The sequence below is a fragment of the Leptinotarsa decemlineata genome, unplaced genomic scaffold, assembly GCF_025532065.1.
Source record: "Leptinotarsa decemlineata unplaced genomic scaffold, Ldec_3_MD MMD2_tig00026328_RagTag_RagTag, whole genome shotgun sequence".
Taxonomy (NCBI): domain Eukaryota; kingdom Metazoa; phylum Arthropoda; class Insecta; order Coleoptera; family Chrysomelidae; genus Leptinotarsa; species Leptinotarsa decemlineata.
In genome coordinates, this window is record NW_027412688.1 from 13,845,500 (window position 1) to 13,871,119 (window position 25,620).

Sequence of the window (25,620 nt, forward strand, 5' to 3'; positions counted from 1 at the left end):
CCTAACTAGTCAAGTTTCGGACTTATGAACATTTATTTGTGAAAATGTCCCTTCAGAATGGTATTTCCATTCGGTATTTGGTAAGCAGGCCATGATTACTATTTGACAGTAGCATTGTGACATTCTCCTAATAATATCGACATTTTCGTCACTTCAGAAGTTGCAAATACCTTCAAAACGATGGAACAAAACTATTCAAACGAAGTCCTTATGTATTTGTTTATTATTTTTGGACAGTGTGACAAAATTATCAGCAGAACATGTAGAAAGTTCAATGAAATGTATCCGAATCTACCGCCAATGAACCTCAAGAAATTTATACGAATTCAGAACAATTTCAATGCATTTGGATCAACTTCAAAAGCACCAAGAAACTTGCCTCGACCAGATTAATGTCTTAGCATATTCTCACGCATTTCCCGAGTTATCGATAAGAAGTGCTGAAGAAGATTTGGGTATAAAATATTCATCGGTTCAAAGAATCTTGTGAAGACATAAAATGCATGATTATAAATTCACCAAAATTCATGCAATGAAGCCTCAAGATCCTCAACAGAGAGTAGAATTTTGTGAAATGTTGTTGACACGCATTCAAGAAGATCCACTTTTTTTAAATAAAATTATTTGGACTGATGAATCGAAATTTTCGAGAGAAGGGATTTTCAATAGAAAAAATCGTCATTATTGGTCCAGTGAAAATCCTCACGTCACAAAAGAAGCCGGATTTCAAGAAAAATTTAGTTTTAATGTCTTCTGCATGTTGATGGACAACAAATTGAGGTACGTGATATACGAGGAGTCATTAACATCCAGAAGCTACCTGAATATTTTGGAGAATACTGTAGACAGTTTCGTGGATAATCTGCCACTCGAAGATTATCGAAACTGTTGGTACCAACTAGACGGAGCTCCTGCACATTGCACAAGAGAAGTGAGCGCAGAACTGGATAGACTATTTGACGATCGGTGGATGAGGCGCTTGGGACCATGGAATTGGCCAGCGAGATCACCCGATCTTAATCCATTAGATTTTTATTTGTGGGGAATGTTTAAAGAAAAAGTTTACAAAATACCCGTGCGTTCGAAAGATGAATTGTTAGAAAGGATTGCCCAAACATTTGAAGATTTGGATCCCAATGAAATCAGATCTGCTACCACGAAAGCAGTCAACACCCGCATTTTAAAGTGCTTGGAAGTGAACGGCCAACGATTCGAACATATTTTGAAATATTCCACATGATTGTTTTACTTTTTTATAATTATTCATATCAATATTTCCAATTTCAAGTTTTTTGGTGCGTTTAAAGTTGATCCAAATGCATTGAAATTGTTCTGAATTCGTATAAATTTCTTGAGGTTCATTGGCGGTAGATTCGGATACATTTCATTGAACTTTCTACATGTTCTGCTGATAATTTTGTCACACTGTCCAAAAATAATAAACAAATTCATAAGAACTTCGTTTGAATAGTTTTGTTCCATCGTTTTGAAGGTATTTGCAACTTCTGAAGTGACGAAAATGTCGATATTATTAGGAGAATGTCACAACGCTACTGTCAAATAGTAATCATGGCTTGCTTACCAAATACCGAATGGAAATACCATTCTGAAGGGACATTTTCACAAATAAATGTTCATAAGTCCGAAACTTGACTAGTTAGGTATAGGTATGATATACATAGAAAGAAAGCAAATTTCAGCAGCTTTCCGAATTTTCAATAATATACAGGGTGTTTCATTTAAAATAATCAAATTTCAGCAACTTTTTCAAGCAAACGAAAAAACTGTATTTTTTTACCACCCTGTATTGAAGTAACGGAGATTAGGCTGACGTGTGGGAAGTGTCCAAGTATCACCTAACTCCAAACTAAATTTCAATATCATAGTACTTTTTAACTAAAAAATATCGGCATTTTTAGAAGTCACGATTTTCGAAGAAAAAAATTGAAATTAATTTTTATTTCGAAAACGGTAACAGATAGGTATAGGGAAATATCAAGAAAAGTTGTTGGGCAATTGTTGGAGATTCCAAAAATAATATTATATACAGAGTGTTCCATTTGAAAAATCAAAGTTGCTACTGGTTTCTAATAGAAGCGGCATCACCGCAATGTCGAAAATATTTTAGTTGGCTAGAGAATGTCCGAATATGCCCTCCATCAAATTTTCAAAGTGATCCGTTGTCTGGTTCACCAGAAACGTCTAATGTGCCATCCACCGTGAATCAGCCTGTATAATAGCCAGTCAACTTAATTTGACCTTTCAATATATATATATATGTATATATATATATATGTATATATATATATATATATATATATATATATATATATATATATATATATACATATATATATATAGATATATATACAGTAAAATGGATTAACGGGGTCTCTCAGTCAAAAAATTAGAAATCAAAACTATGCTTTACTTTGCTAGGCTTTCGCTTCTAATGGGAAGCTTTTTCAGGGACTATAATTTATTGAATTGTTAGTTTTTTCGCCATTGAAAAACATTACAAATCATACTTACAGTAAAAATGAGTTAAAACAATAAATTGAACATATAAATTGACAGAGAAGGTTGAATATGTATAAGATTATTTTGAGTTTGACAAATGTCATACCTCCACATAAATTTTCAATGGGTATTATGATTTCATAATCTTTGACTTTAAAGAAAAAGGTATTGATTGATACAATTTATTATTATCATGTTTTTGATGTAGTTTCAGTAAGTTACTGTATATATTGCTGAGATTATCAATGTCAGTTTTCTTATTCAAACAGAAGACTTATTAATTTCAACCATTTCAAGAAAAAGGCGTTTAGAAATATTTTTTTCTGTATGTGAAACTTTGATATTAGAGTAATTTGGTTTATGTCCTGTTTCTATAGAATGTTGTGCTAATGCGCATGATTTTTTCTTAAGCGTTATATGATATATACAAGTTACAAAAAGGATTTTAAGCTTTATAATTCCTATTTAGTTATATGCGAGCGCTTTCGACAGCTGGTCGTGCTGTCATCATCAAGGCTCTACTCAAACTGAACGTGTCAACTTTTGGTTTGTCCTTTTATGAGGTTCGAACGCCTTAGTTCAGGTACTTCAGGTACTTTAGGTAAATTTGCCTATATTTAGATTACAGCAGGTAATATTCTTTGTGTTGGACCTTCTCTAGGTTTCCTGTTCCTAGGAGTGTGTATTGTTTTGTGTAATATATCGAATGTTAGGTCTTGTTGTGTTTTGATTTGTATTTGTTCCTCGATAAGTGAATTATGACTGTTGATTTAATACACAGGCTCGTTTTAGTGAAACATCCTGCTGAGTTTTATGAATTTTTCATATATTGTGAACTATATCAGCTTAATAAAGAAGTTTTGAACAACAATGGGGCTGTAATAACTAGTTCATTACCCCACAGATCCCTACGACAGGTGGTAATGTGAAACGGACGAATGACCTGAAGGTGCAATAACTGATGGAGAATACGAATACTATAATTTAACAATAACATAATTTGGTTTTAAATGGGCCAAGTTTTGCTGATTGGTAAGAAAGCCTGTTTATTGCATTCTTTCAATTTTTTCATATATTGTGAAGGATAACGCAAAGGGGAAATTTTTTGGTAGAAAACCATTGTATCAAAACTCTGAAATTTGACAAATCTTACTTAGATTCAAACTTTCAGTAGCTGGCCAATTTTATAATATCGTAAAATTTCTCTCATCTCTACGTAACAGTGACAAAATCGGAACGATATTAGTAGTTATTCCTCATAAAATTGAAGCTATCATATCTTCTAGAGAATTTACACTCGTATTGAAATATTGATATTACCGTTTTATATCGCTTTTGAATATGTGTTCAAATAATATGGAATAAAAATTCATTGGTATAACTCACCTCCTCTAAACGCTTTTCCCACTTTTGCCGTCTTTCTCTGTATTTCATTAATATTCTCGTAAGTTTGGATCCCAGTCGTGACTCAATTATTGACGGGCTCAAACTTAGTAAGAAGTATTCCAAAACTGCCGTTTTTGTTACTCTCGCTGGAAGTACTCTCAGAGCTTGTTGTCCTCTTTCGGGGTGCCTGAATAAAGAAATTATAAGATGAAAATATACAGTGCGGACGTTAATAATCCCCCACTTCTGACCGGAAAATATATCAAAGCTAGACAAAATTTGTATGAAAAGGAATCATTTTGAGTATTCACTTGATAAAAAGGAAATGGTGTTCTATTTTCAAATAGAAAGGGGGATCTTGTAACCCTTCACTCGAAAGATATTTCGATTCTTCATACAACGACCTTCACTATTTTGAATTTGGATAACTAATTGCGGAGTTATTAGTGTATGAATTGAAGACTAGGAAATGATTATTCGTAACTTACAGAGTTATTACAGAGTTTGTAATATGTAAGAGAAATAAGGATTTAAATTAATGAAAATGCAGACAAGCCTGCATTTTTCAATATAAGTTGATTTTAGCATACATTCAACGGATTTATAGTCAAAAAATGTTGAATTTCATTTAGGGGATAGAAAATGAATAAAAACTACCCCAAAAATCCGTTTTTTGAATATATCTCGAAAGCATAAAAATATATGAAAAAAAGTTCGAATCACTTTTGACGTATTTGCAATAGAAACCGAGATATTTGCAATAATCAATTTATACCTATAGTTCAGACGGGCTGCAGTAGAGCGGCTATATATCTCCAGCACTACGAAATAGATTAAGTGTTGTCGGTGTTTCCCAGATGCACATATGAATGAATGCGAGTTCTATTTATTTTCATTCCCGAGTGTTTGCATCCATTTCATTAGAGTGGTTTTTTTGCATTTTATTGAAGAATCTGTGAAAAGTGAAAATGGAGCGTGAATTGTGCTCAATTTGTGAATTGCCTCTTGAAAGTGATTGTAACACAATTACAACTGTGAAAAAAAATGGTTTGAAGACATTAATAGACAAAAGTAGAATGAGAACTGACCTGAAATATAACGTGTGGGAAGGCAAGGAGTCATGTCGATTTCATGATGGTTTGTATATACTGTATATTATTTTATATTTTACTCTACGATGACAGAACCTAGCAGTAAAATGTTTTCATTGCAAGAAATGATTTATAAGAATATAAAGAATTATTCATCTTATTCATTGTTATGTCAAAAAATTGAATAATTTATCATACACATGTGTACCAAAAATATTATCGAAAATAAATTTGTATTCTTCAATCTGTGAAATATATACAGTGTGTAAAGGGCAAATGTAATAAATTCATTATTACGGTTACATTATATATCAAAAAAAATCCAGGAAGACGTCAAATTTGAATTATAATTTGACATTCTTCTACTTAAAAATGTTACCCATACCTTCAACCCCCTTCGAATGATAGGTACAACCCCCAATTTTTTGATATTATCGCTTTTAAGTTCATTACAACAATTAAGATAAAATAAATTGAAATCAAGTGATTATCGAAATTCGATAAAATACACTCAAAAACTAAATGTAATGCAAAACGTAATTGAATGTAGAATACGAAAAAGAATTATGGATGTTAACGAAGTTAACTGCAAACGTCTTGGCAACATCCTAATATCAAATAAAACTGTCTTCTAACATTATTCAACATATCAGGCATGACCGACCTAATCGCAAGCGTTATTCGTTCTATTGAGTCAATAAAATCTGAAGGTATAGTTTTGTACACATTGCCCTTCACATATCCCCATAAAAAGAAATCTAATGATGAAAGATCAGGTGATCGCGCTGGCCATTCAATCGATCCTCGCCTCCCTGCTCCATCTTGCTAAAACGAAATCTTACACACTGGAACTGGAGGGTTTCCTGGGTTAGGAAATAAATTGGCTAAATTTGGAATGACATCATTTTGAGTTTCAAATGATTACCTTCTTTCAAATTGCCCTCAATGAAAAAGGGACCAATGATATGGTTTCCTACAATCCCTGCCCAAACACTGACCTTTTGAGTGTATTGCGTGTGTTCTTTACTCATCCAGTGATGGTTTTCCGTTGACGATTAGCGGCAATTTTGCCGATTAGCATGACCATTGAGAGGAAAAGAAAACTCATCAGACAACATAACGTCTTCTGATTGGATGATATTGTTTGTTATCCAAAATGTCCATCATTTGCTCACAGAAATGAGTTCTTCTATCAAAATCGTCTTCCATGAGCTCCTAAGCAGGTATCACTTCATAGGGATATATTTTATTTTCTTTTAATATGTTTACTATCGATATATGGCTAACATTGAATGCAGTGGATGCCTGTCTACCCGATATATGTGGGTTTTCCTCAAACTCAAGCATCACATATTATTTGAGTTCATCACTCATTGCATTGGCAGCTGTTTTTTTATGCCCCTTATGACCAAACTCGCGAAACTGCTTCCCTATTTGGCTTATTGTTCCTTGAAACATGGGCGGAAAATTAGGAAATTTCTTACCAATCATTTGTAAATTTGTTATTTCATGCATTTCCTTTAATCTTCAATCTGTCAGACTTGAAGTAAACGAACTTTAATCTAAAATTAAAATACTGACAACTAATTGTGGAATTGGCCGCAGTGGTAGTGCGCCCGACTCACGATCGGAAGATCGTGGGTTCGATTCCCGCCTCGACCAGATAGTTTTCTCGAGAGAATTTATCTGGTTGAAGCTGTAATGATTCTGCAACCGTGTTAGGAATCACACGTTGAAAGGTGAGACCTCGTTAGCCCTTAGCTTGCACAAGTTCTCAACTTTTGAGAGTTGTCGTTCGTATGGGCCCCCATATGAACGACAGCTGATTAACGGAAAAACAGATTTTAAACAGATTTAATGTTGTTACACACAAAACAATTTGACAAGGCGTTTAAAACTAACGTTGCCACGGAAATTATTCACAGAGAATACCATCTAAAAATTACGCTGCTATGGTTTTTGCTTACTTTCTCATTATCAATACCTCAACATGAAATAATTTTTGAGTATATTGCAATAAATTGTGGGTGTATTTGTCGAAGTTCGGTAACCACATGTTTTCAATTTATTTTATATTGATTGTTGCAATGAACTGGAAAGCGGTAACATGTTTGTATCTAGAATGAAAATGCATTTCAAATGATATTTCACAAGCCTATACTTCCATTTGAAAAATTGGGGGTTGTACCTGTCATTCGACGGGGTTTGAAGAAAGGGGAAACATTTTTCCGTTCAAGTATGTCAAATTATAATCTAAATTTGACGTGTTTCGGGATTTTTCATGAATAGGGGAAACGCGGGCAACGTGAATACCTTAGGCTTTCCTTGATGATTGTCGTTTAGTTATAACTGGGGAAATTGAAACGAATATTTATGTTGAGTCTTCATTTAATGAACTTATAAAATGTAATAACATTTGTTCTTAATAATAGCTAAACTATTAGATACAAGGCCAGTTTTCAACAATGGCATGAATATCCACTTTGCCCAGCCCCCCCGGTGAAGTGGATTCAGTACTAGGGCAAAGCGAATAACAACATTATTCGTCATGGAACTCAATATTAAAATTGAAAAAACCATCAAAAATTGAAGAAACATATAAAAAAACATTTTTTCTACAATGCTAGTTATTGTAGTTATTACAAACAAAGAAATTGAACTCATGAATAAATAAACATTGTAAATTAAATGAACATATTGAAAAAAAATGTTCTGAGATCGATTCGAAGATGACGCTTGAATGATGGAGTCGGGCAAATTAGTTCTTTCCGTTGGGGGCAAAGTTTCTGGCTGAGTATTCAAATTGAATGTGCCTGCAAGTATATCGGCTGGTGCAAAATGATGATCACCAAAAGCATGTTTGTTTAAAGACCAAACTCCGGGACGTTCAAATGCATGCACTGCGTTGATGGCCACCGCAGTTTTGAGAAAAACTGGTGCTAGCAGCTGGTTAATGGTGCGGCCGGGGTGAGATTTTTGAAACTAATGATCTCCCTTTCAAAATACGTTTTCAGTGGGCTATATATAGCAACATCCATCGGTTGCATTTTGTGGTTAGTATGGGTTGCTAAGGATAATATCACCACATTTTTCTTGGTTGCGTACCCAAGTGCAGGATAATATTTGTGACTTTCGTGATTGTCTAGTATTAACAGGAACTTTTTGTCTGATGTTAGCCTCACTTGCTCTACGAAAAAGTGCATCCAATTCAAGAAGACTTCGCCTGACGTCCAACCATTGGTAGTACACGTTCCTTGAGTCCCTGGCGGACTTCCATCAAAAAGTCTTGGCTGCATCTTCTTTATATCAAAAATAAAAAAAGGTGGAAGAAATTTAAGCTACCAGCTGCATTACAAAAGCCAATGGTAGTTGTGAATATAGGACGGAATCGACCTAACTGTGGAGATACAATTCAACATTTGACATGTCAATATAATGTAGCCTAAGCTAGCCCGTATTTTTTTACCGTCCTTTTAATCGATTCTCCAGCCAAACACAAATTTCAGTTTGCAGAAAACGATACCAAGTATCTGCGGACAAGACGAAGTTTGTACGAGTTGAAAAATTGGCTGAGGAACTTCCAGCATCTACAAAATGCAGCAACTTCATTTATATTTCATTCATATGGACATCTCGATGACAATTTAACAATTGAAGAACTGCGTTGTAAACTTTTTGTTATACCTACACAAATTAAGACTGAAATTCGACTGGCAAGTTTACCTCCTACATCTTCAGCATTGCTTCAACATGCTAAACGAGTTTTTCATCAAATTCAACAATGGAGTGGAAATGACCTTCAGCTTGAGCAATGGGGATGGAAACGACTTAATATGTTGATGATCCCAATCATGACAACCGATAAACCTGCGCCTGAAGATTTGTTAAGACAGGTAATTTGCAAAATATTATAATTTATTATTCAAATTCTCATTTCTATTGAAATTTTATTGTTGAAACTATAGTTTCAGATGTTCTGCAGCAGTCATACCAACTGTGCGACTCAACGATGTGGATGCAGAAAAGCTGGGTGCGTTATTCACAAGTCTGCAAGAATTGCAGTGAAATTGCTTATAATAACGCAAAACAAGTTTCAATTAGTATATAGTGTTGACAAAAAAGATGAATTTATTAGGTTATACTTTGGCAGATGAAAATTCTACATCACAAGTCCAAAATTCAAATGACAATGTAAGGGACCAAGATACGTCAGACCTTGATGATGACTTCATACAATATGTAGAAAATCAACAGAAGCAGAAGTGGCTGATTATTAAGGATATTTTGAATAACGCTGAATCTCATGAGGATTCTGAAGAAGAAAGGGTCCTTGATTATAACGATTTTCAGTACTAAACATTCTTCTTCACCTAAAAAATATTAAAAAGTGAAATTGAGGCATTTGGTTAAGGATTATTGAAATTTTTGGCTTTCTACTACTCCATCTTGATACAAAAAAATGTGGGGAAACCTCCAAAATAAAGAACGAAGAAAGCAATCAATTTCAAAAAATTAATTCTATACAAAGACGTGTAGATCCAAAAAATATAATCCCCTGTAATTTAATTATTGACATTTTTCGTTCTTTTCGTGTAAAACAAATCCGTATTTTTTTACACAAAAACCATGTGTCACAAGAAGTAATAAATTGTTGTTTTTGTTTTTTTGGTAGCATTTAAAAAATATAAATTGTAAAAATTCATTTGTTCAAAACAAATTGTTTATTAAATAAATATGAATAAAAAACACAGTTTTTTTCCAAAATATAAAAAAAATAGAAATCATGAATAAAAAAATAATTTCTCAATATTCATATTTAGTAGCAAAAAAAATTGTTAATCAATAAATGCGTTTTTAAGCAATATTTTTTTTTGAGGAATGATTTTGTTTTTAAAAATCATAATATTCATTACCGATAAAAATCCCCCCTAAAAAATATCAAATATCTCATAAGCAAAATATAAATAAATTTGAATATAAAGAAAATTTTTTCAATACTTCAATTGAATTTTGCACTTTTTATTGTCTTTGATTAATAATAACAAAGTGAAAAATCAAAATTTTTATATTTTTTCAACGGGAATCTTTTTCAAAGGTTCTCAAGAGAAGTTTCAAGGAGTAAAAAAATTGTGATTTTTAGTTCAAAAATTATCAAGGTTTTTATGTAAATTTGAAACTTTTAAAAATTAGTTAATTAACCGAAGTATATCTAATAAAATGATCACGAGAAAATTTTTTCCATGGATTTTCGTTCATTCAAGTGTATAGAAGGTATGTGAAATTGTTTTTCTTAATGATGATATTTAATGGGTTGAAATAATTTTTAATGTTCATAGGTCCATATCGGCCAGTGCGTACGGGACGCGCATTGCTCGCTTTCAGAGCTATTTCCGCTTCTAAATTGAAATTATAAATGTTGGTGATAGAGTTTGGGAAGGTTGTTTCTTTAGTAAATTTTTTCCACTTCAAGGGTCTCTTTTCTAATTTCAGATATCTTCAATATTTTCAGAGATATTTGCAAAAAACCAAACCCCTCTTTTTTTTACTAAATTTTTACTTTTGCAATTTTTTGAGCCTTTCTCGAAATTTTTCAAAAAGTTGCTAGGGTTCATTCCGAATCGAATGAGCATTGGATCATAATTTTCGGTGCCCTTGGACAGAAGTTCCAAAAAACGATCTTATGACCCAAACCCACCAAAAAGCTGGACTGCCCCGCGAAAATCGGGAAGTGTGGTCACTCTACCAAACACCCAACTACAATGATTTATTTCACAACCTATAACATCGATCTATTTCGTTACGCTTGCTCGTTGAATGTCTTATAATACCTGTTGCCAGACAGAATTAGCCGCTCTACTGGCCGCACGCCTGAACTATAAGTATTGATTGATTATTGCAAGTATCTCGGTTTTTATTTCAAATACATCAAAAGTGATCAGGAAAAATTTTATAGAAAATTTTATTGCCTACATTTTTTGTTTCGACCTTTTTTTCATCTATTTTTATGCTTTCGATATATATTCAAAAATGGAATTTTTGGGGTAGTTTTCATTCATTCATTTTCTATCCCCTAAATGAAATTCAACATTTTTTAATTATAAATCCTTTGCATGTATGCAGGCTTGCCTTTTGCATGGTAATTTGAATCCTCATTTCATTGGACTATGAATTGTTCACGGAAATGAATCGTAGGTACTCCAGACTGCAATTGAACCAAAAGTACATTTCTGTTTTTGATCCGACTTGGGATTTTTTTTGTGATATGCTATGTAGATGTTAATACAAACATTCTTGCTATAGCAACAGAAAGTATTGTTTTCGTCCAACAACCGTTTATTTACCAAGACTATATTGATAGAATGAAATCCTCTTCTGATCAAAACTAAATTGAAATGAATAAACAGAATAATAAATTTGAGAAAGGAACATATAAAAACATGTTCAATTCAGTAGTCAGTTTAAGCCGATTTCAGAACCTCCCCCCACCACTTTTAACCTTGCCCATCATTTTTAACTCCGAAATAACCTTTAACTACGTCACAAAAAGTAGTTAAATTGACTTTGAGGAGGTATTTTCAGTTTGACTTTGAACGACCTTGATCAACCTTGAATGACCTCCAACTACGTCACGCGATGGAGAAAATATTATTTTGAAGTAGTGTTTTCGGACACCCAGCTTGTGGTAAAGAAGTAGCCCCCTGTTCTTCAACCACGTTCTATAAATGTTCGGAGCATCACCAATCCACATTCAGTTTGAATAACCCAACGTACTCGAATAGATGAGTGAAATTAGTGCTGCAAAGTGACAGAGAGTATTACGTCAGGAGTATACACATCAATCCAGGTGAACATATTTTATATTTCTATACCATAATTCCACTATAATCGAAAAGTATCACTTGAAATTTGATATCGAAAAGATCAATTCTGCAATAATTCAACAAACTGTGGCTATGGAGCAGAAGCCTTTAATATCTTTGACTATCGATAAAGGTTATAAAATTGAGAAGATGTCGATGCAATCCACGCGATATGGTAAATCCATTCAAGTAGTTTTGTTGGACGAGGAAAATAATACTTCTTTCAAATCATGGCTTCCAAAACGTGTCACAGAACATTTTACGGAAGAAATGATTCACGAAGTGAATTCATCCAAAGCCAAATTCATTTTTACATATATGGGTCATGTAAAATAATGATTAGCTCCCGCGCTTCAAACGTGATCAAATTTCAAGTAAGGGCTTTTTTGCAATATAATTTCCAAACTAATGAATGCATTTTTTGTATTTTCAGAGTACGAACATGTGGATGAAATATTCTGCCGAAGAGTGGCCGGAATCAGTCAATTTGGATTCTGCAATAAGGAGGTTGGCTTGGGAATTAGTCGACTTGAGTTTTGACAGTCTTCACTTAAAACTATGATTTAAGTGTATGTTATGATGCTGAAGAGGTATGAAAACTTTTGGAGCTCAGTGAGAAATATGAGCTTGGTGTGGCACTGTGCCATAAATATTCGTATGGAAGCAAAAATTTGCTTCCATACGAATGGAAGCAGACCTGAAGCATTTTCTTCACAACATATCCGTCTACCTACCACAGAATATCATAGAGAAATATCATTCGGAACCACAAAATCCCAACCCACAGCCGGAAGAATCTTTAAATGATGGTGTTGTGAATATTTAAAATCTAATGTGTATTTTATAAATAAAATCATGTTTCAATCCATGGTTGTCTATATCTAATTGTTTGATGAATAAAAAGCAGAAGATATTTATTGAGTGTTTTATTATTATCAATATCGAATACCCCATGGTGAATCTTATTACAATCCAGTCTGAATAGAGCCATTTAGGGTCTTATAGGATGAAACAGTATCGTGTAGGATGAGTGCATATACTTTGGCGTTTGCTGGGAACTTCACCTTGCGTGTTTCGAATTCTATTTTGATATCGACAGTAGATGACTTCATAGCATCTGGTTGATGGGAGTAGTCGATGATAAATAATGGATTGTTGCGAAAGCTACCAATACCCATCATCGGCTCACTCATAGCTTTATCGTAGTAGCTGCGTTGAAAGTTTTCATATGCATAGTAGGCTGACGAGTATGACTTCTTGTCAAAATTCAGATTCCAACGCTCATATAGGTATACTTCCGAATTTAGAGATAGTCGAATATTATTAATATTCGCATGTATGAATTTCGTCACATGTTTTGATATATTTTTTGATTGATCGGTTCTTTGAAAGCCGATGATAATGTATCGAGGTCTTTCGAGGCTGTTGGTTGTCTTCACGGCCCATATATCTAAGAATTTATCACGAAGTATGGGTAATTCATAGAGGTCCCATATACGATAAGTCACCTTTATTCTTGCATTATTCGCATTTTTATTGATGCTTCAGTTTCTGACGATCTTCCGGCACAATGTGTCTGATTCTCCATTCTATTTTGTTGATTTCTAAATCTGCATCGACTTCCCCAATGAACAAATTTTTGAATGAGCGTGAAATAATCAAAATGAGCTCTTGCTCAACATTCAATACTCCTTTGTTGTAATCTTCAGCAAAACCCATGAGATACTTCAAGGGTAATTTACCGCTGAATACATTGCTGACTCAATCCAATATATCTTGCTTGTTCATATCAAGACTTCATACTATCGGTAGTAGCGAATTTGCATGTGTTGGTCGAAATTATATCATCGGTTTTCGAACAATTGCCACTTGCTCTCCACCCATTTCGTAGCGAATTTCGTCGAAAAGGAAGGCGAGGGCGTTATTGGATAGGTAGCACTGCTTTGTGGTATCAGATGGTGTGAACTTCCCCTCGATATAAATGTAACTGTCTGCAATATCGAGTATAAGGTCTTGAAAATTGATTGAGATTCGGATTTCATCTGAATTTTTGTAACATGGGGATCCATACGGTTTATATGTATGCTCATGAAGGATGATTAGAGAATGATCAAACATGGGCTCCTCAAATACCTCCAGTTTATCACGTGTGGTGATGGTCGCCATGTTATTACTATTTTTTATATCGCACCTTCAAGTCAATACATTTGAGAAAGTTTAGACTACTAGCGCTTAGCCTATATCTTGACCGTTTGGCAGGCATACGTGAAATGAATCGACTTTTTGATTTTTTTTAAATGCACATGATCATAGCCTCCACCAAATGCATTACGCTGATTCAAATGCTGCCGCTGTTGCAATCGCTGGCTATTGAAGCACAACTCCATTTTTTAGAAACAATTATCGTGAAATCTATAGCTCCATCAATTATTATCATCTGCTCACCATTAGGAAATGATAAATACTGAGTTTAAATTCCGTCAACTCCAGCTTGATACTGATTTCTTCACAGATGATCATCGCTCACCATCGTTTTTGCCCAATTGTTTGAATGCTTATCGAGGGTTGTTTTTTCAAATTAGATTGCATCCTTTTCCATAAATATGTTTACACTTTTTCACAATTTCCACGAATTTCAGCCCAAGCGTATTGAGATCTTCCCTGACTGATGCGGAATATTTTTCTGCTCCATCTAATCTCAAATTGATTTTATCAATATCAGAATCTAATTCTCCTCTGATCTTTGAGATGTAAAAACCAACATATTCCTGATTAAAACAATCCGTACTCTCTTAAGGCTCGGCTATATTTTTCAAACGTTTATTTTCCATATCAAAGATTCCATCGGAAGTCAATTCAAAACCAACTCCAGGTTGTCCTCGCGAAACAGTATTGAAACTGCCTTACTTCTGCGACCAAACTTATCGATGCTTCCTCCACTCATTTTTGTGATTCACTTATGACGGTTATCGATGTTGTGAATCAACATATGAGAAATGATGATTGTTATAGCCTAATCAATTCCAATTTAATTATTATTCTCGAGGTACTTACGACCGCCAGGCTGGATTGGCATATAAATAATATTTTGCGGTCCCTTGGTGAGTTTGTAACCTGGCTCTACATCAATATCAAATTCAAGGATGCTATGGATTTCATCACCATTTGAATATGCTCCAGCTGTGACATTAAAATCCACACGAATAATTCTCACCTTATTGATATTTACGGGAAATGTTGATTCATGAATTTCATCGATTCCAAACACATCGGCTTCGAACCCTAAAAGTTCGGCAATAGTGTTTTCATGTTTGAGATGGATGTAATATTTTGACCTCATTTCATATTTCAGAGTGTTGTTGTTTGCGTGTAGGAGAAATGCTCCATCGATATTTTCCTCAGCTCCATTTTCCAATTGCATTTCTTTGGATTTGATGAATTTTTGAATCATATTATTGATTTCATCAATTTCATATGCTCCAGGTGGAATTTTTATAATGTGTTTCATAACATTGCTCACAAGCTCTCCCCTAACTGCTGCAGTGATGACGCCATGAATCTGAAGCTATCGATAAATCTCAGCTTCAGGAATTGTTTTTTCAATTTACCAAATTTATCTATCGTGGTAACCATCAATAGATGCTTAGTGAAAGAAATATAATTTTCCTTTGTTTGACCGATAACATCAACCTTGTTCTTATTAGTGCATAACTCTTTTATGAACAAGTGGCTGTCATAGCCGCTCAAATTATGGAAAATTATTAGAACGAAATTCGGTAACTTGTAATTCAAATTACATTGAGAATGTGCAGCTCTATATCTTTTCCTTCCCGTCAAGTGACAATAATCTCTCACTCTGACATCACCCAATTCGAAGGGTTTCTCACAAATACCGTAACTATCAGCAGTTGAAAATTCATTCTCCTCTGATGTTGTTAATGGCTTCATTGGCACGACACGATTCAAATATGTATAGTAGATGGCGCTCAGGTTAGACTCCAGTCTGGCTACAAATACTTTGGCAGCGTCTGCCCCTCGATATAGAACAAATTTGGAGGCTGAATCATCGAAAGGGAGAGTATGAGAATGAGTATGGCTCGTGAATGAATGATTCATTTGTGAAGGAACGTGTTGGATCCGGTTCATTTGTATGTATAGGCTTCAGAATTGATTCAAAATCAGCGTATACCACGAAGGGGACTTTCAACTGTCTTTCAAAATTTTCAAATTTCTATATGTTTTCCGGTGTCGCCCTACCACATTTATCAATTTTGATTTGCGTTGTCGAAATGGTGGTACAAATAAAATTGAAATCATTCAACTGATGTCGCAATAATTTGCGTCTGAAAAATACATCAAGCACCCATCACAAAAATACACCCTATGCCTGTGGGATGATATTTGTGATGAAACTAACCTTGATAGATCTTTTATTCAGCAATAGTGGCTATTACCAGATTCATTGGTGATGTTTAATAAATTTACATGGCGACCGAGTTTCCTCCGTGCGTAATAAAGAGGACCCACAATTTCACATTTCGGTTTGGTGTTTTCGAAAGTTGTTTCTAACCCATAAATATTGGCTGAACAATCGTTCATATTCTCAAATTTTGGATTATCACGTAATTTCATCAGAAAATCTATACCTTCAACATTAAGTATACCTCTGAAGTCTGGATATGATCCTATTTCAGAAGTTCTCGTTTGCGCTAGTCGCAGAGCTGATGTCACCGCCCAAGTGAAACAAAAATGGTCTTCATTTCTCACATTAACTTCTGCCTTCTTCAAAGCGATGAATTCTGGAAATTTGATGTAGGAGGATCCACTGACAATATTTGTTGATGTTTACTTCGATAAAAACAACTTTCTCCAGAGTCCAACCTGTGAACACACTATTCGTTGAATGACTCAAATCTCTTTCATATTTATGTAGATAATATACCTGAATCATGTTCTTGAAATTCCACAGCTTTTGCAGACAACGTGTCGACGAATGTCCTATATACCTCTTCAAGGATGTTTGATTGATCAACAATTTGGTTTTGGCTGTTGGAAGACTTCACCTTTGATATTTCCTGCGTCTGAAGTATGTTCCTCCCAAACAACTCCATGTTCACTCTCAAAGAGAACTTGCACCATTCGATCAATCAAAGTCACAACTTCATGGCTCACTTCATTGATGAAAGGTTGATAGTCTGAATGCAGATTCTTACTTTCGACCCTGTAGGTAACAATCCTATATTTAAATGCGCTGTTGATGATTTTCACACCGTCTTCAAATTCCGTACAGGAATTTATTCTATGCTCCAATGTTTTGAGGTGTGAATTCATCCTATTCACAGGCACCATTCTGTTACAATAGTTGCACAATTCCTGAACTGCACTTGGTTGGGCACTATCCACTCTGGTTCGTTTTGCTGGAGGACTTGCATCATTATCCGACCTGCAGGACTGCATTTGATGACGACGCATGTTATCTTTACTTTTGTTATATGTTATACTTTTATCACACCTACCACAGTGAAACATATTTGTAAGTATATTTAATACGCGCGATATTAAACTGACTCCTGTGAATGCGTGGCACCTTTTTTATATGTTCATTCAAAAAGTGGAGCAGTGAAAGAGAATACATTAGCGCCCTCAAATTTTCATCAGAAAAGTCAAATGATACTGCAGAAGGTCACTCAAAGTCAAGCTGAAAACGCACAAAAGTATGTTCGTCCATGCGGCTGAAGGTCGTTCAAAGTCGAATATTCGAAATAGCCACGTGGATCAATGAAGGTCGTTCAAGGTCAAACTGGAAACATTACCTCAAAATAACTTTGCTTTTGTCGTGTGATATAGGTGAGGGTTGTTCAAAGTCAAACTAAAAACAATTACTCAAATTCATCTATACAGCAAGGAAGCTGCGTAACTGGCTTGAGTTCATTCGAGATCAAAGTCACCTTGTCGAGAATATAGAGAGTCAATGAAGGTTATTCAAGGTTAAACTCAAAACACCACCTCGAAGTCACTTCGCCTGCATCGCCGTGTTACGTAGGTCGAGGTCGTTCAAGGTCAAACTCGAAACACCTTGGCTGCTTCGTGTGTCATTTCAAGGTCAAAAGTGGTGGGGGGAGCTTCTGAAATCGTCTTAAACTAACATTACTTTGTAAATGCCAATTTTTTTTTCAGCAATCTAACTTTGCCGAGTATCTTTTATAATTTCATTCATTCAGTGTTTGCTTCTATTTTTATAGTTGTAGATATTCTTGAAAAAGGAAATGAAATATTCCGAAACCATGTCTAACAAGAAATAGTGTTCAATATTTGTACCTTCGATTACAATATCCTTGACAACTGTAGTTTGAATTTTCAAAAATGGTTTGGGCCACATCTTTAGAAGAAAGAACAGAAGCAATCTTTTTTACGCCAAGAATGTTCAGATGTTCTGGAAATCCGATCTGCAGAAGATGTTACATAGCATGGCGGAGTCACGAAATTCCTAGTCACGACTTCAAACTTCAATAGCTCCTCAACAGGTTTTCGAAATTCAAAATGTAAAGGTCATTGTATAGTTAGAGAATTGAAATACCTTTCATACTAAGACCCCTTTCCATTCGAAAAAAAAAGTTGATAGCGCCCTCTCGGCGGTAAGTCATATTATTGGTTTTTTTATCAATGAGTCCTAAAATGATTCCATTCAAAAATTATGTCCAACCTTGATATTTTGTCCCGTTTGAAAGTTGTCCGCACTGTATGTGGGATGTTATCGCTCAATTTGTGAATTGCATTCGATACACTGAAAAAATATTTTTATGTTTTCAAAATTTGTTTTTTATTAAGTAGAGCCTCGAACAACATTCTTGTTAAAAACATCACCGATTCGAAACAAATAATAACTCACTGGAATAAATAGTTAACACGATTTCAATAAAAAAAAATATCATTCATGTTTTCATAAGAAACATTTTTTGGTGACAGTGCTTAATATATTGAACAAAAGTATTTTTTTGTGGAGGAATAAACTCTTTTGACATCTGTCGATGAAGTTTGAAAATAAATTGAACAAAAATAAATCAGCCAGTTACAGTTGACTTTTCAGTTCTGAGGACGTCAGATATTGGCATCCGAAACTTTAGATGAGTAGCTAACTTATTAGGATTAGGAGTTACACTTTTCCACACCTGCAAAAAGTTCTCCATTACAATTCTCATTTTTTCAGATTGTCGAAGGTGATAATTTCCAGAAATATTCATGAAAACTTTGATATATTTCTAAAATATCCGGAAAATTATAAAATAAGTAACGATATACAGAAAATACTACTCGAACTCTGACTAAACCTTTATATTTTTTGGTCGAAATCGTATTTAAAAATGACCTTACTTTCATCACTTGAAGTTTCGATAGACATACTTGCTCATGAAATAAATTAGTCTGTTTTACTGGATGATAAACAAGAAAATGAAAAAATGGGAGTGTGTGCGCGTATGAGTGTGTGCGTGTGTTGTTATGACACACCTTCATGAAAACAGTATCTATGCTCATTAGGATGACTTCAAACAATCAATGTTGGAATTTTGTTCGTCTGAACCCAACAAAAAGATTTCCCTTTTCAGATATTAAGAAAGCCGAAATTTGAGCTCAACTAAACGACGTTAACTCCTGCCCCTCGTCTCTCAAAATTTGAAAAAATCCAAATTTTTGGCTATAAAGCTGACATATGGAGCGATAACATCAGAACGGTAAATATAATTGAAACACACGTAATATCTCAACAAAAAAGCTAATGTTCTTCAAAATTTGTATTCGATACATATTTGTTGTTACTTCAAGTCAAATCAACATATAACAGCCTTTAGCCCCAAAAACGTGACCTGGCACCACTAGGAGCATGCTTCGTATATTTTGTTATTAAGTGGTAAATTTTGCTTTTTTGGTATACTTTTGAGTTTGAAGTAGAGATATAATGAAAAAAACCAAGTAATACTGATAAATCTAATGACATTTTTCATTTCAAAATATAAACATCAGGTATATAATACATACAAAAAAGACACAGAAACGATACAGACGTAGTAACTATATGAGTTGATAATTTTACATAGTTACCTATTCCATTCTAGAGCTTTTGTTAAGATAGTTTTGGAATTGTCAGGATATACTGCTCGGCAGGACATATTGCTTTTGCTAAAGTCGATTAATATGATAATACCACGCTCAGCCATATCAATAACCACTTTTAATGTTTTGACAATTTTCAATCCTTCTTGGAAGTCATTATTCTGAGGCCTGGTTTTTGGATGTTGTCTTTGGAAGTCTGTTTTTATATTAAATCGGTCAAATAATATAAACTTTTCTTTGATGAGTAAATTTACCAATCCTCCATCAACTACATCTTTCAATTTTTCTTTCCTAACTTTTGAATTTAAAACCCAAGCGTGCTCTGATGGTTCATTTGTGCCACTGAGTTATTTATTAGCCATTAACAACTTTTCATCGTTTGTAGTAGTGGGATCAAAGAAGATAATACCACCAAGACTGCATTCAAATACCACAAATGGTTCGAAAATTTGGTCAGGGCTATTTCTGCAATGTCGTTGTCACATTTTTTATAGTCTAACAGACTATGCAAAATACCTTAATCTTGCTTGGGTGCAAGATTGAGCTTTTGTGAGCTTTTGGAGCATTGAACCAAGTTTTATAATAGATTTTAACTAGGAAAACAGAAATGGCATGCACAGAACTTTCTTCTTCTTTAGACCTAGCGTGATGAATGGCTCCTGGAGTTCTAAAACACACAACATTGCCGTCTAGTGATCCAACAAATACAAGAAGGGCTGAAAATTGTGAAAACATTAAAACCTTCTGTCAAAAGATGAAGACCAAAAGCAATATGTCCTGTAAGTTGTAAACAAATATCGAGCATTATATTTCGACGTTTCAAAAACAACTTTAACAAAAGCTCTAACATAGATTAGATGAAATAATGATAAAATTATCAACTCATGCAAGTACTACGTTTGTATCTTTTCTGTGTCTGTTTTTTATGTATTATATACCTGATTTTTATATTACAAAATGAAAAATGTCATTGGACTTATCAGTATTACTCGTTTTTTTATTATATTTCTTCTTCAAATTGAAAAATATACCAAAAAAGCAAAATTTGCCATTTAGTAACATAACAAAATATACGAAGTATGCTCCTAGTGGTACTAGCTCACGTTTTTGGGGCTAAAGGCTGTTGTTAGTCGGTTTGACTTAAAATAACAACGACTATGAATAGAATATAAATTTTGATGAACAATATTAGATTTCTTTTGATATATTAAGCGTGTTTTAATTATTTACTGTTCTGGAGTTACGTCTCCATATTTCAGCTTTTTGGCCAAACATTTGTTTTTTTTTTCAAACTATGAGCGACAAGCTGCATGAGTTAACGTCGTTTAATCCAGCTCAAATTTCGGCTAGCTCAATATCTGGGATGGGGAAACGTTTTTTTGGGGTCCAGACGAACAAAATTTCAACACTAATGCTCATATATCGCAGATATATGAGCTGTTTCATGTCAAAACACAATTACTGACATGAAAACGCAAAATCAGTAAGTTGTATACACATTTGTACATACTATGTTTGGATGTATCTTCATAGCTGGTCTTTTATCATTCACTGATTCTGGATATATAACATGAGACCGGTTCAGGAGATATAGCATACACACAGATTAAAGTATCTACTAATTTTTTGAATGTCGTTTCTGCTTGTTCAAAAAATTATATACATATAGACAAGCCGTTTCTTTAAATTTATCTCACTATTGCTATTTACGAAACGGTAAGACCTACAAGGGCGGTTGAATTGGACAAGAGTTTCCTATTTTGGGAAACAAGAATGATTTCTTTCCAGATCAAGAATATCAGTGGTTGTTTTTGAAATATTCGTCAAAAACTAAAATTGTCAAATTTCGTTTTTTCAACTCAACCGCCTCCATTTTGAATTATATAAAAAAGCAAAGGAACTGTTTTTTTTTACAATAAACCAATTTTCACTGCATGCAACGTATCGTTCATTGGATTTCATCATCAACTTTATTTTTCAAATACCGACCCGTAGGTAGGTAGGTAGGTAGGTCTAAAGTGAGTGGGTCTATTCGACCCTCCACCGCAACCCACAAGGGTTTATTGTGGCTCACACCTATTCACACTCGGTCAAATGAACCAAGCTTCTTAACGGAGCCGATTAGTTTGTATGGTAAGTGGTCTTTCAGGTCAGATGGTGAGAATACGGAACTGCCGAACTCAAAGAACCTGATTCGGTCCCCAGCGGTGCAGGCACAAAGTATATGCTCTGCTGTTTCATCATTTTCCAGACAGAAACGACACACACTATCTTCCTACAGTCCAAGTCTCTGCATATGATGATTCAAATGACAGTGTCCTGTAAGAAGGCCTGTTAGACATAGTAGTTCATCCCTACTGTAGTCCAACGAATGTTTGTAGTCAAGCTTCGAAGGGTGAATAAACGCCTTGGAGTGAGCCAAGCCTGGAAGATTTTGCCAGAAGTCCATAAATCTTCTTGCCATCCAGGTGTTCAGTGTTTGTTTGGCAAAGCCCAAAGCGATGCCAATGACAGGTTCTGGTCCAATGAAGCCGCTTGCAGCACCCTTCTTTGCAAGAGAGTCAGCCATTAGGGCCATTGCCTTCCAGGTCAGTATGGCCAGGAATCCACACCAGAGACAATATGTTAAGTCTTCCTATCGAGGAGAGTAGTTTTTGCCAGTTTGCTACCAATTTAGACGTTGCTTGGTAGGAGCCAAGAGTTTCCAACGCCGCTTGACTGTCCGAGAATATTTTTATTGACTTGTGAGTGAGGTTGGATTTATTCAATCTCTCCGCACACGAATCGATAGCGTAAATTTCCGCTTGAAATACAGTCGCATAAGTTCCTAGGCAGGTAGATAAGTCTGTCCTGGGTCTGCGACTGAAAACACCTGCATCAGAACCGGAAGGTGTTTTTGATCCATATGTGAACCAACAACTACTTGCTTTTAATATTTCCTTCTCCCGGAGGATCCGATCTAATCGGGAATAGTACTTTATAAGGCAGTTTGTAGTTGACCCGTATTGTAATATATAGCTGAATTTGTTATTACAGTGGCTACAAAAATCGATGAAAAAAACTATACTACAATTCCTAAATAAAAGGCAATGAATTCTCAAAAATATTATTGCATTAAAACGAAAAAGTTTTATTAAAATTGTCATTCTATATATTTTATCATCATTTTTTCTCATCTCTTTAGTATAATACGCCACTGCAAGGGACAGATTAAGGCAAAAACGTCAGTCATTTCTGAGACTTCAGTGCCTACCATTTTGGAATTATAGTATAGTGGAGAATATATCAAAAACAGTCACTAATATTCTCGATCTGAAAAGAGATTATTATATATTATATTTTCCCAAAATGTGATCGGAGTTGATCACTGAAAAGCAAACACTCGGGCAAATTGCAATAAGTGTCGCCACGTGTCGCCAGTATGCTTTTCACTTGCCCGTTAACTTTCTGTTTTGATGCATATGTCACATGCTGTATATTTCTTCATATACAAAGTTCATATTGAAATTTCTGAACTCAAATGGGGTATGTTGGAGTAAATCATATGCACTGTGCGTGTGTACAAAAATGTATAACTGGATAAGATGGTAAAAAGCGCTCTCAACGATATCGGAATCATTAGAATGACAGTATTGTTTTTTATCAATCATTACTGTAACTTTTTCAATTTTGTCACCCCTCTAAATTTCATGGAACATATTTTTTACTCACTCATTTTGGAAACCTTAGGAATTATTATATTTTTTGAGTATTTCTCCATTTAGGAATTCGGCTTAAATTGATTTAGAACTATATTTTTTGCTATTTTGCGACTTTTACTACTCTCAAGTGAATCTAACTATTCAGTACAAATTATGATGTTCAACTGATATTGAAAATCATGAAATTTTCGACTGCTGAAATTCATAACCGATGCATGAAGACATCAAATTCTTTTGAAAAAAAATCATCATTTTTTTATGTTTTTGAAAAAATCAAGTACAGGACTAATTTCGTCACTAGCTTGACCTTCTTCCATGATGAAGAGCTTAGATAGATAATTTTTCCGCTGTCCTGATTATCTTGGATAGAAAGCGTGCATTCGATTGAAAATTAAATTAATGATGGCTGCTACATGGCAGCAACAATGAAACTTTCCCATTCAATGCAGGGTCGTGCAGAATTTTTTGTTTCGGGGGGGGGGGTCTCAATAAAAAAGACCTACTGATTCAATTTTGATTACACTGGCACGGGAAAAGCCCCACACTGAAAAAATGTATTAATTTTTTCGTTTTTTAAACTGAAAACCTCAAACTTCCACTTCAGTAAATTCAGAATACAAAATCAAGCATTCTAGACTTTCATGGGCAAATTCTCTTATCAAATCATCAGTTGGGATGATGACATCTCTGTGAATTGCCATTAGGGCCAAGGCCACTTCTTGTGTCCAGATTAATATGACTTTTTCTGACGATGATGCTTGAAATTATCTGGTGTCGAAGATAACTTACATTTGATATCAATATAAATTGATTATCTTATACTTTAATGGAAGTATTTCATTGTTAGTGATGTTTTATTACGAATCAAGTGATCTCTTGAACTAGCCTGTGTAATGAAATATTTTGGCAATATATGAGTTTAGAATGATTTTAATCGAAATGCCAAAAATTTCGATACTTATTGAAGGTGTTCAAGTTCTAAAACAGCGGGAAAAAATTATTCGACTTTCCAATTCTTAATTTGAATAGAAACACAACAATTACTTGAGTAATATTTCTAGATTAAAATTTTTAAACATTCCATCATATCACGCAGATGAATAAGAATTTCCCAATACGAACCACTGAATGCCAAGAGACGTTTTAAATATGTGAAAAATAAAAAGCATCTACGTAATTTCGTCGTCATAGAATCATTATCTAAATCTGTAGAGTAGGAAGGGCGAGTGTAGGCCCACATCACTTAGGCCACATGTGACCCATTGTACATCCTCCCGAGGAGTTGTCCTCCTAGGTCATCGTCCATCCTGTACTTTCCAGGAAGGTCGACAGGTCACTAGGAAACATCTCCTTGATATCGGCAGGTGTATATAGGCCAAGATTTGCCAAACACACACTCTCTTATTGACGATAACTCCGGAGACTCGCATAAGACATGCCTGACAGTTTCATCTTCCTGTTCACATATCTTGAATAGAGGTGTGTCCTCTACCCCCAGTTTCCTCAGTTGATAGTGGCCAGTTAGAAGTCCTAGTGTTGAGCGTAGGTTTTTCCTGGTCATCGCCAGATATTTCTTCGGCACCAGCTTTCCAAGGTCGCCCAGGGTGATCCTGACAAGACTCCATCCTTTGATTCCATCCCATCCCTTTAGGGATTGAGCATGGGCAACCTCCTTAACGTACAGGTCCAGAGGCGTCAGACCAGTAATTAATTCCATTGCCGCGGTTGGTGTTGTTCTCATGGCTCCTGTGATGTTTAAACAAGCCAATCACTGTATTTGATATACTTTTTGGATGAACTTTGCTTATGGAACTTCCGGTTTCCATGCAATGGCTATCATCATGATATGACTTAATATCATAGAATCATTATTGATAAAGCGATTTTGGTTTACCGTCAGGCATAATAATTCGCGATTAATCAAAAACTTGTTTCCTAGCTTCAAACGGTACA

At 34.7% G+C, this 25,620-nt stretch overlaps 1 protein-coding gene across 1 annotated transcript in view; it reads right to left on the reverse strand.

The window, feature by feature from the left end:
* Positions 1–25,620, reverse strand: part of LOC111509333 (cilia- and flagella-associated protein 44) — a 253,118-nt gene that overhangs the window by 103,441 nt on the left and 124,057 nt on the right. Inside the window, 1 exon segment of the mRNA XM_074181923.1 lies at positions 3,907–4,093. Coding sequence (XP_074038024.1) covers positions 3,907–4,093 — 187 coding nt within the window.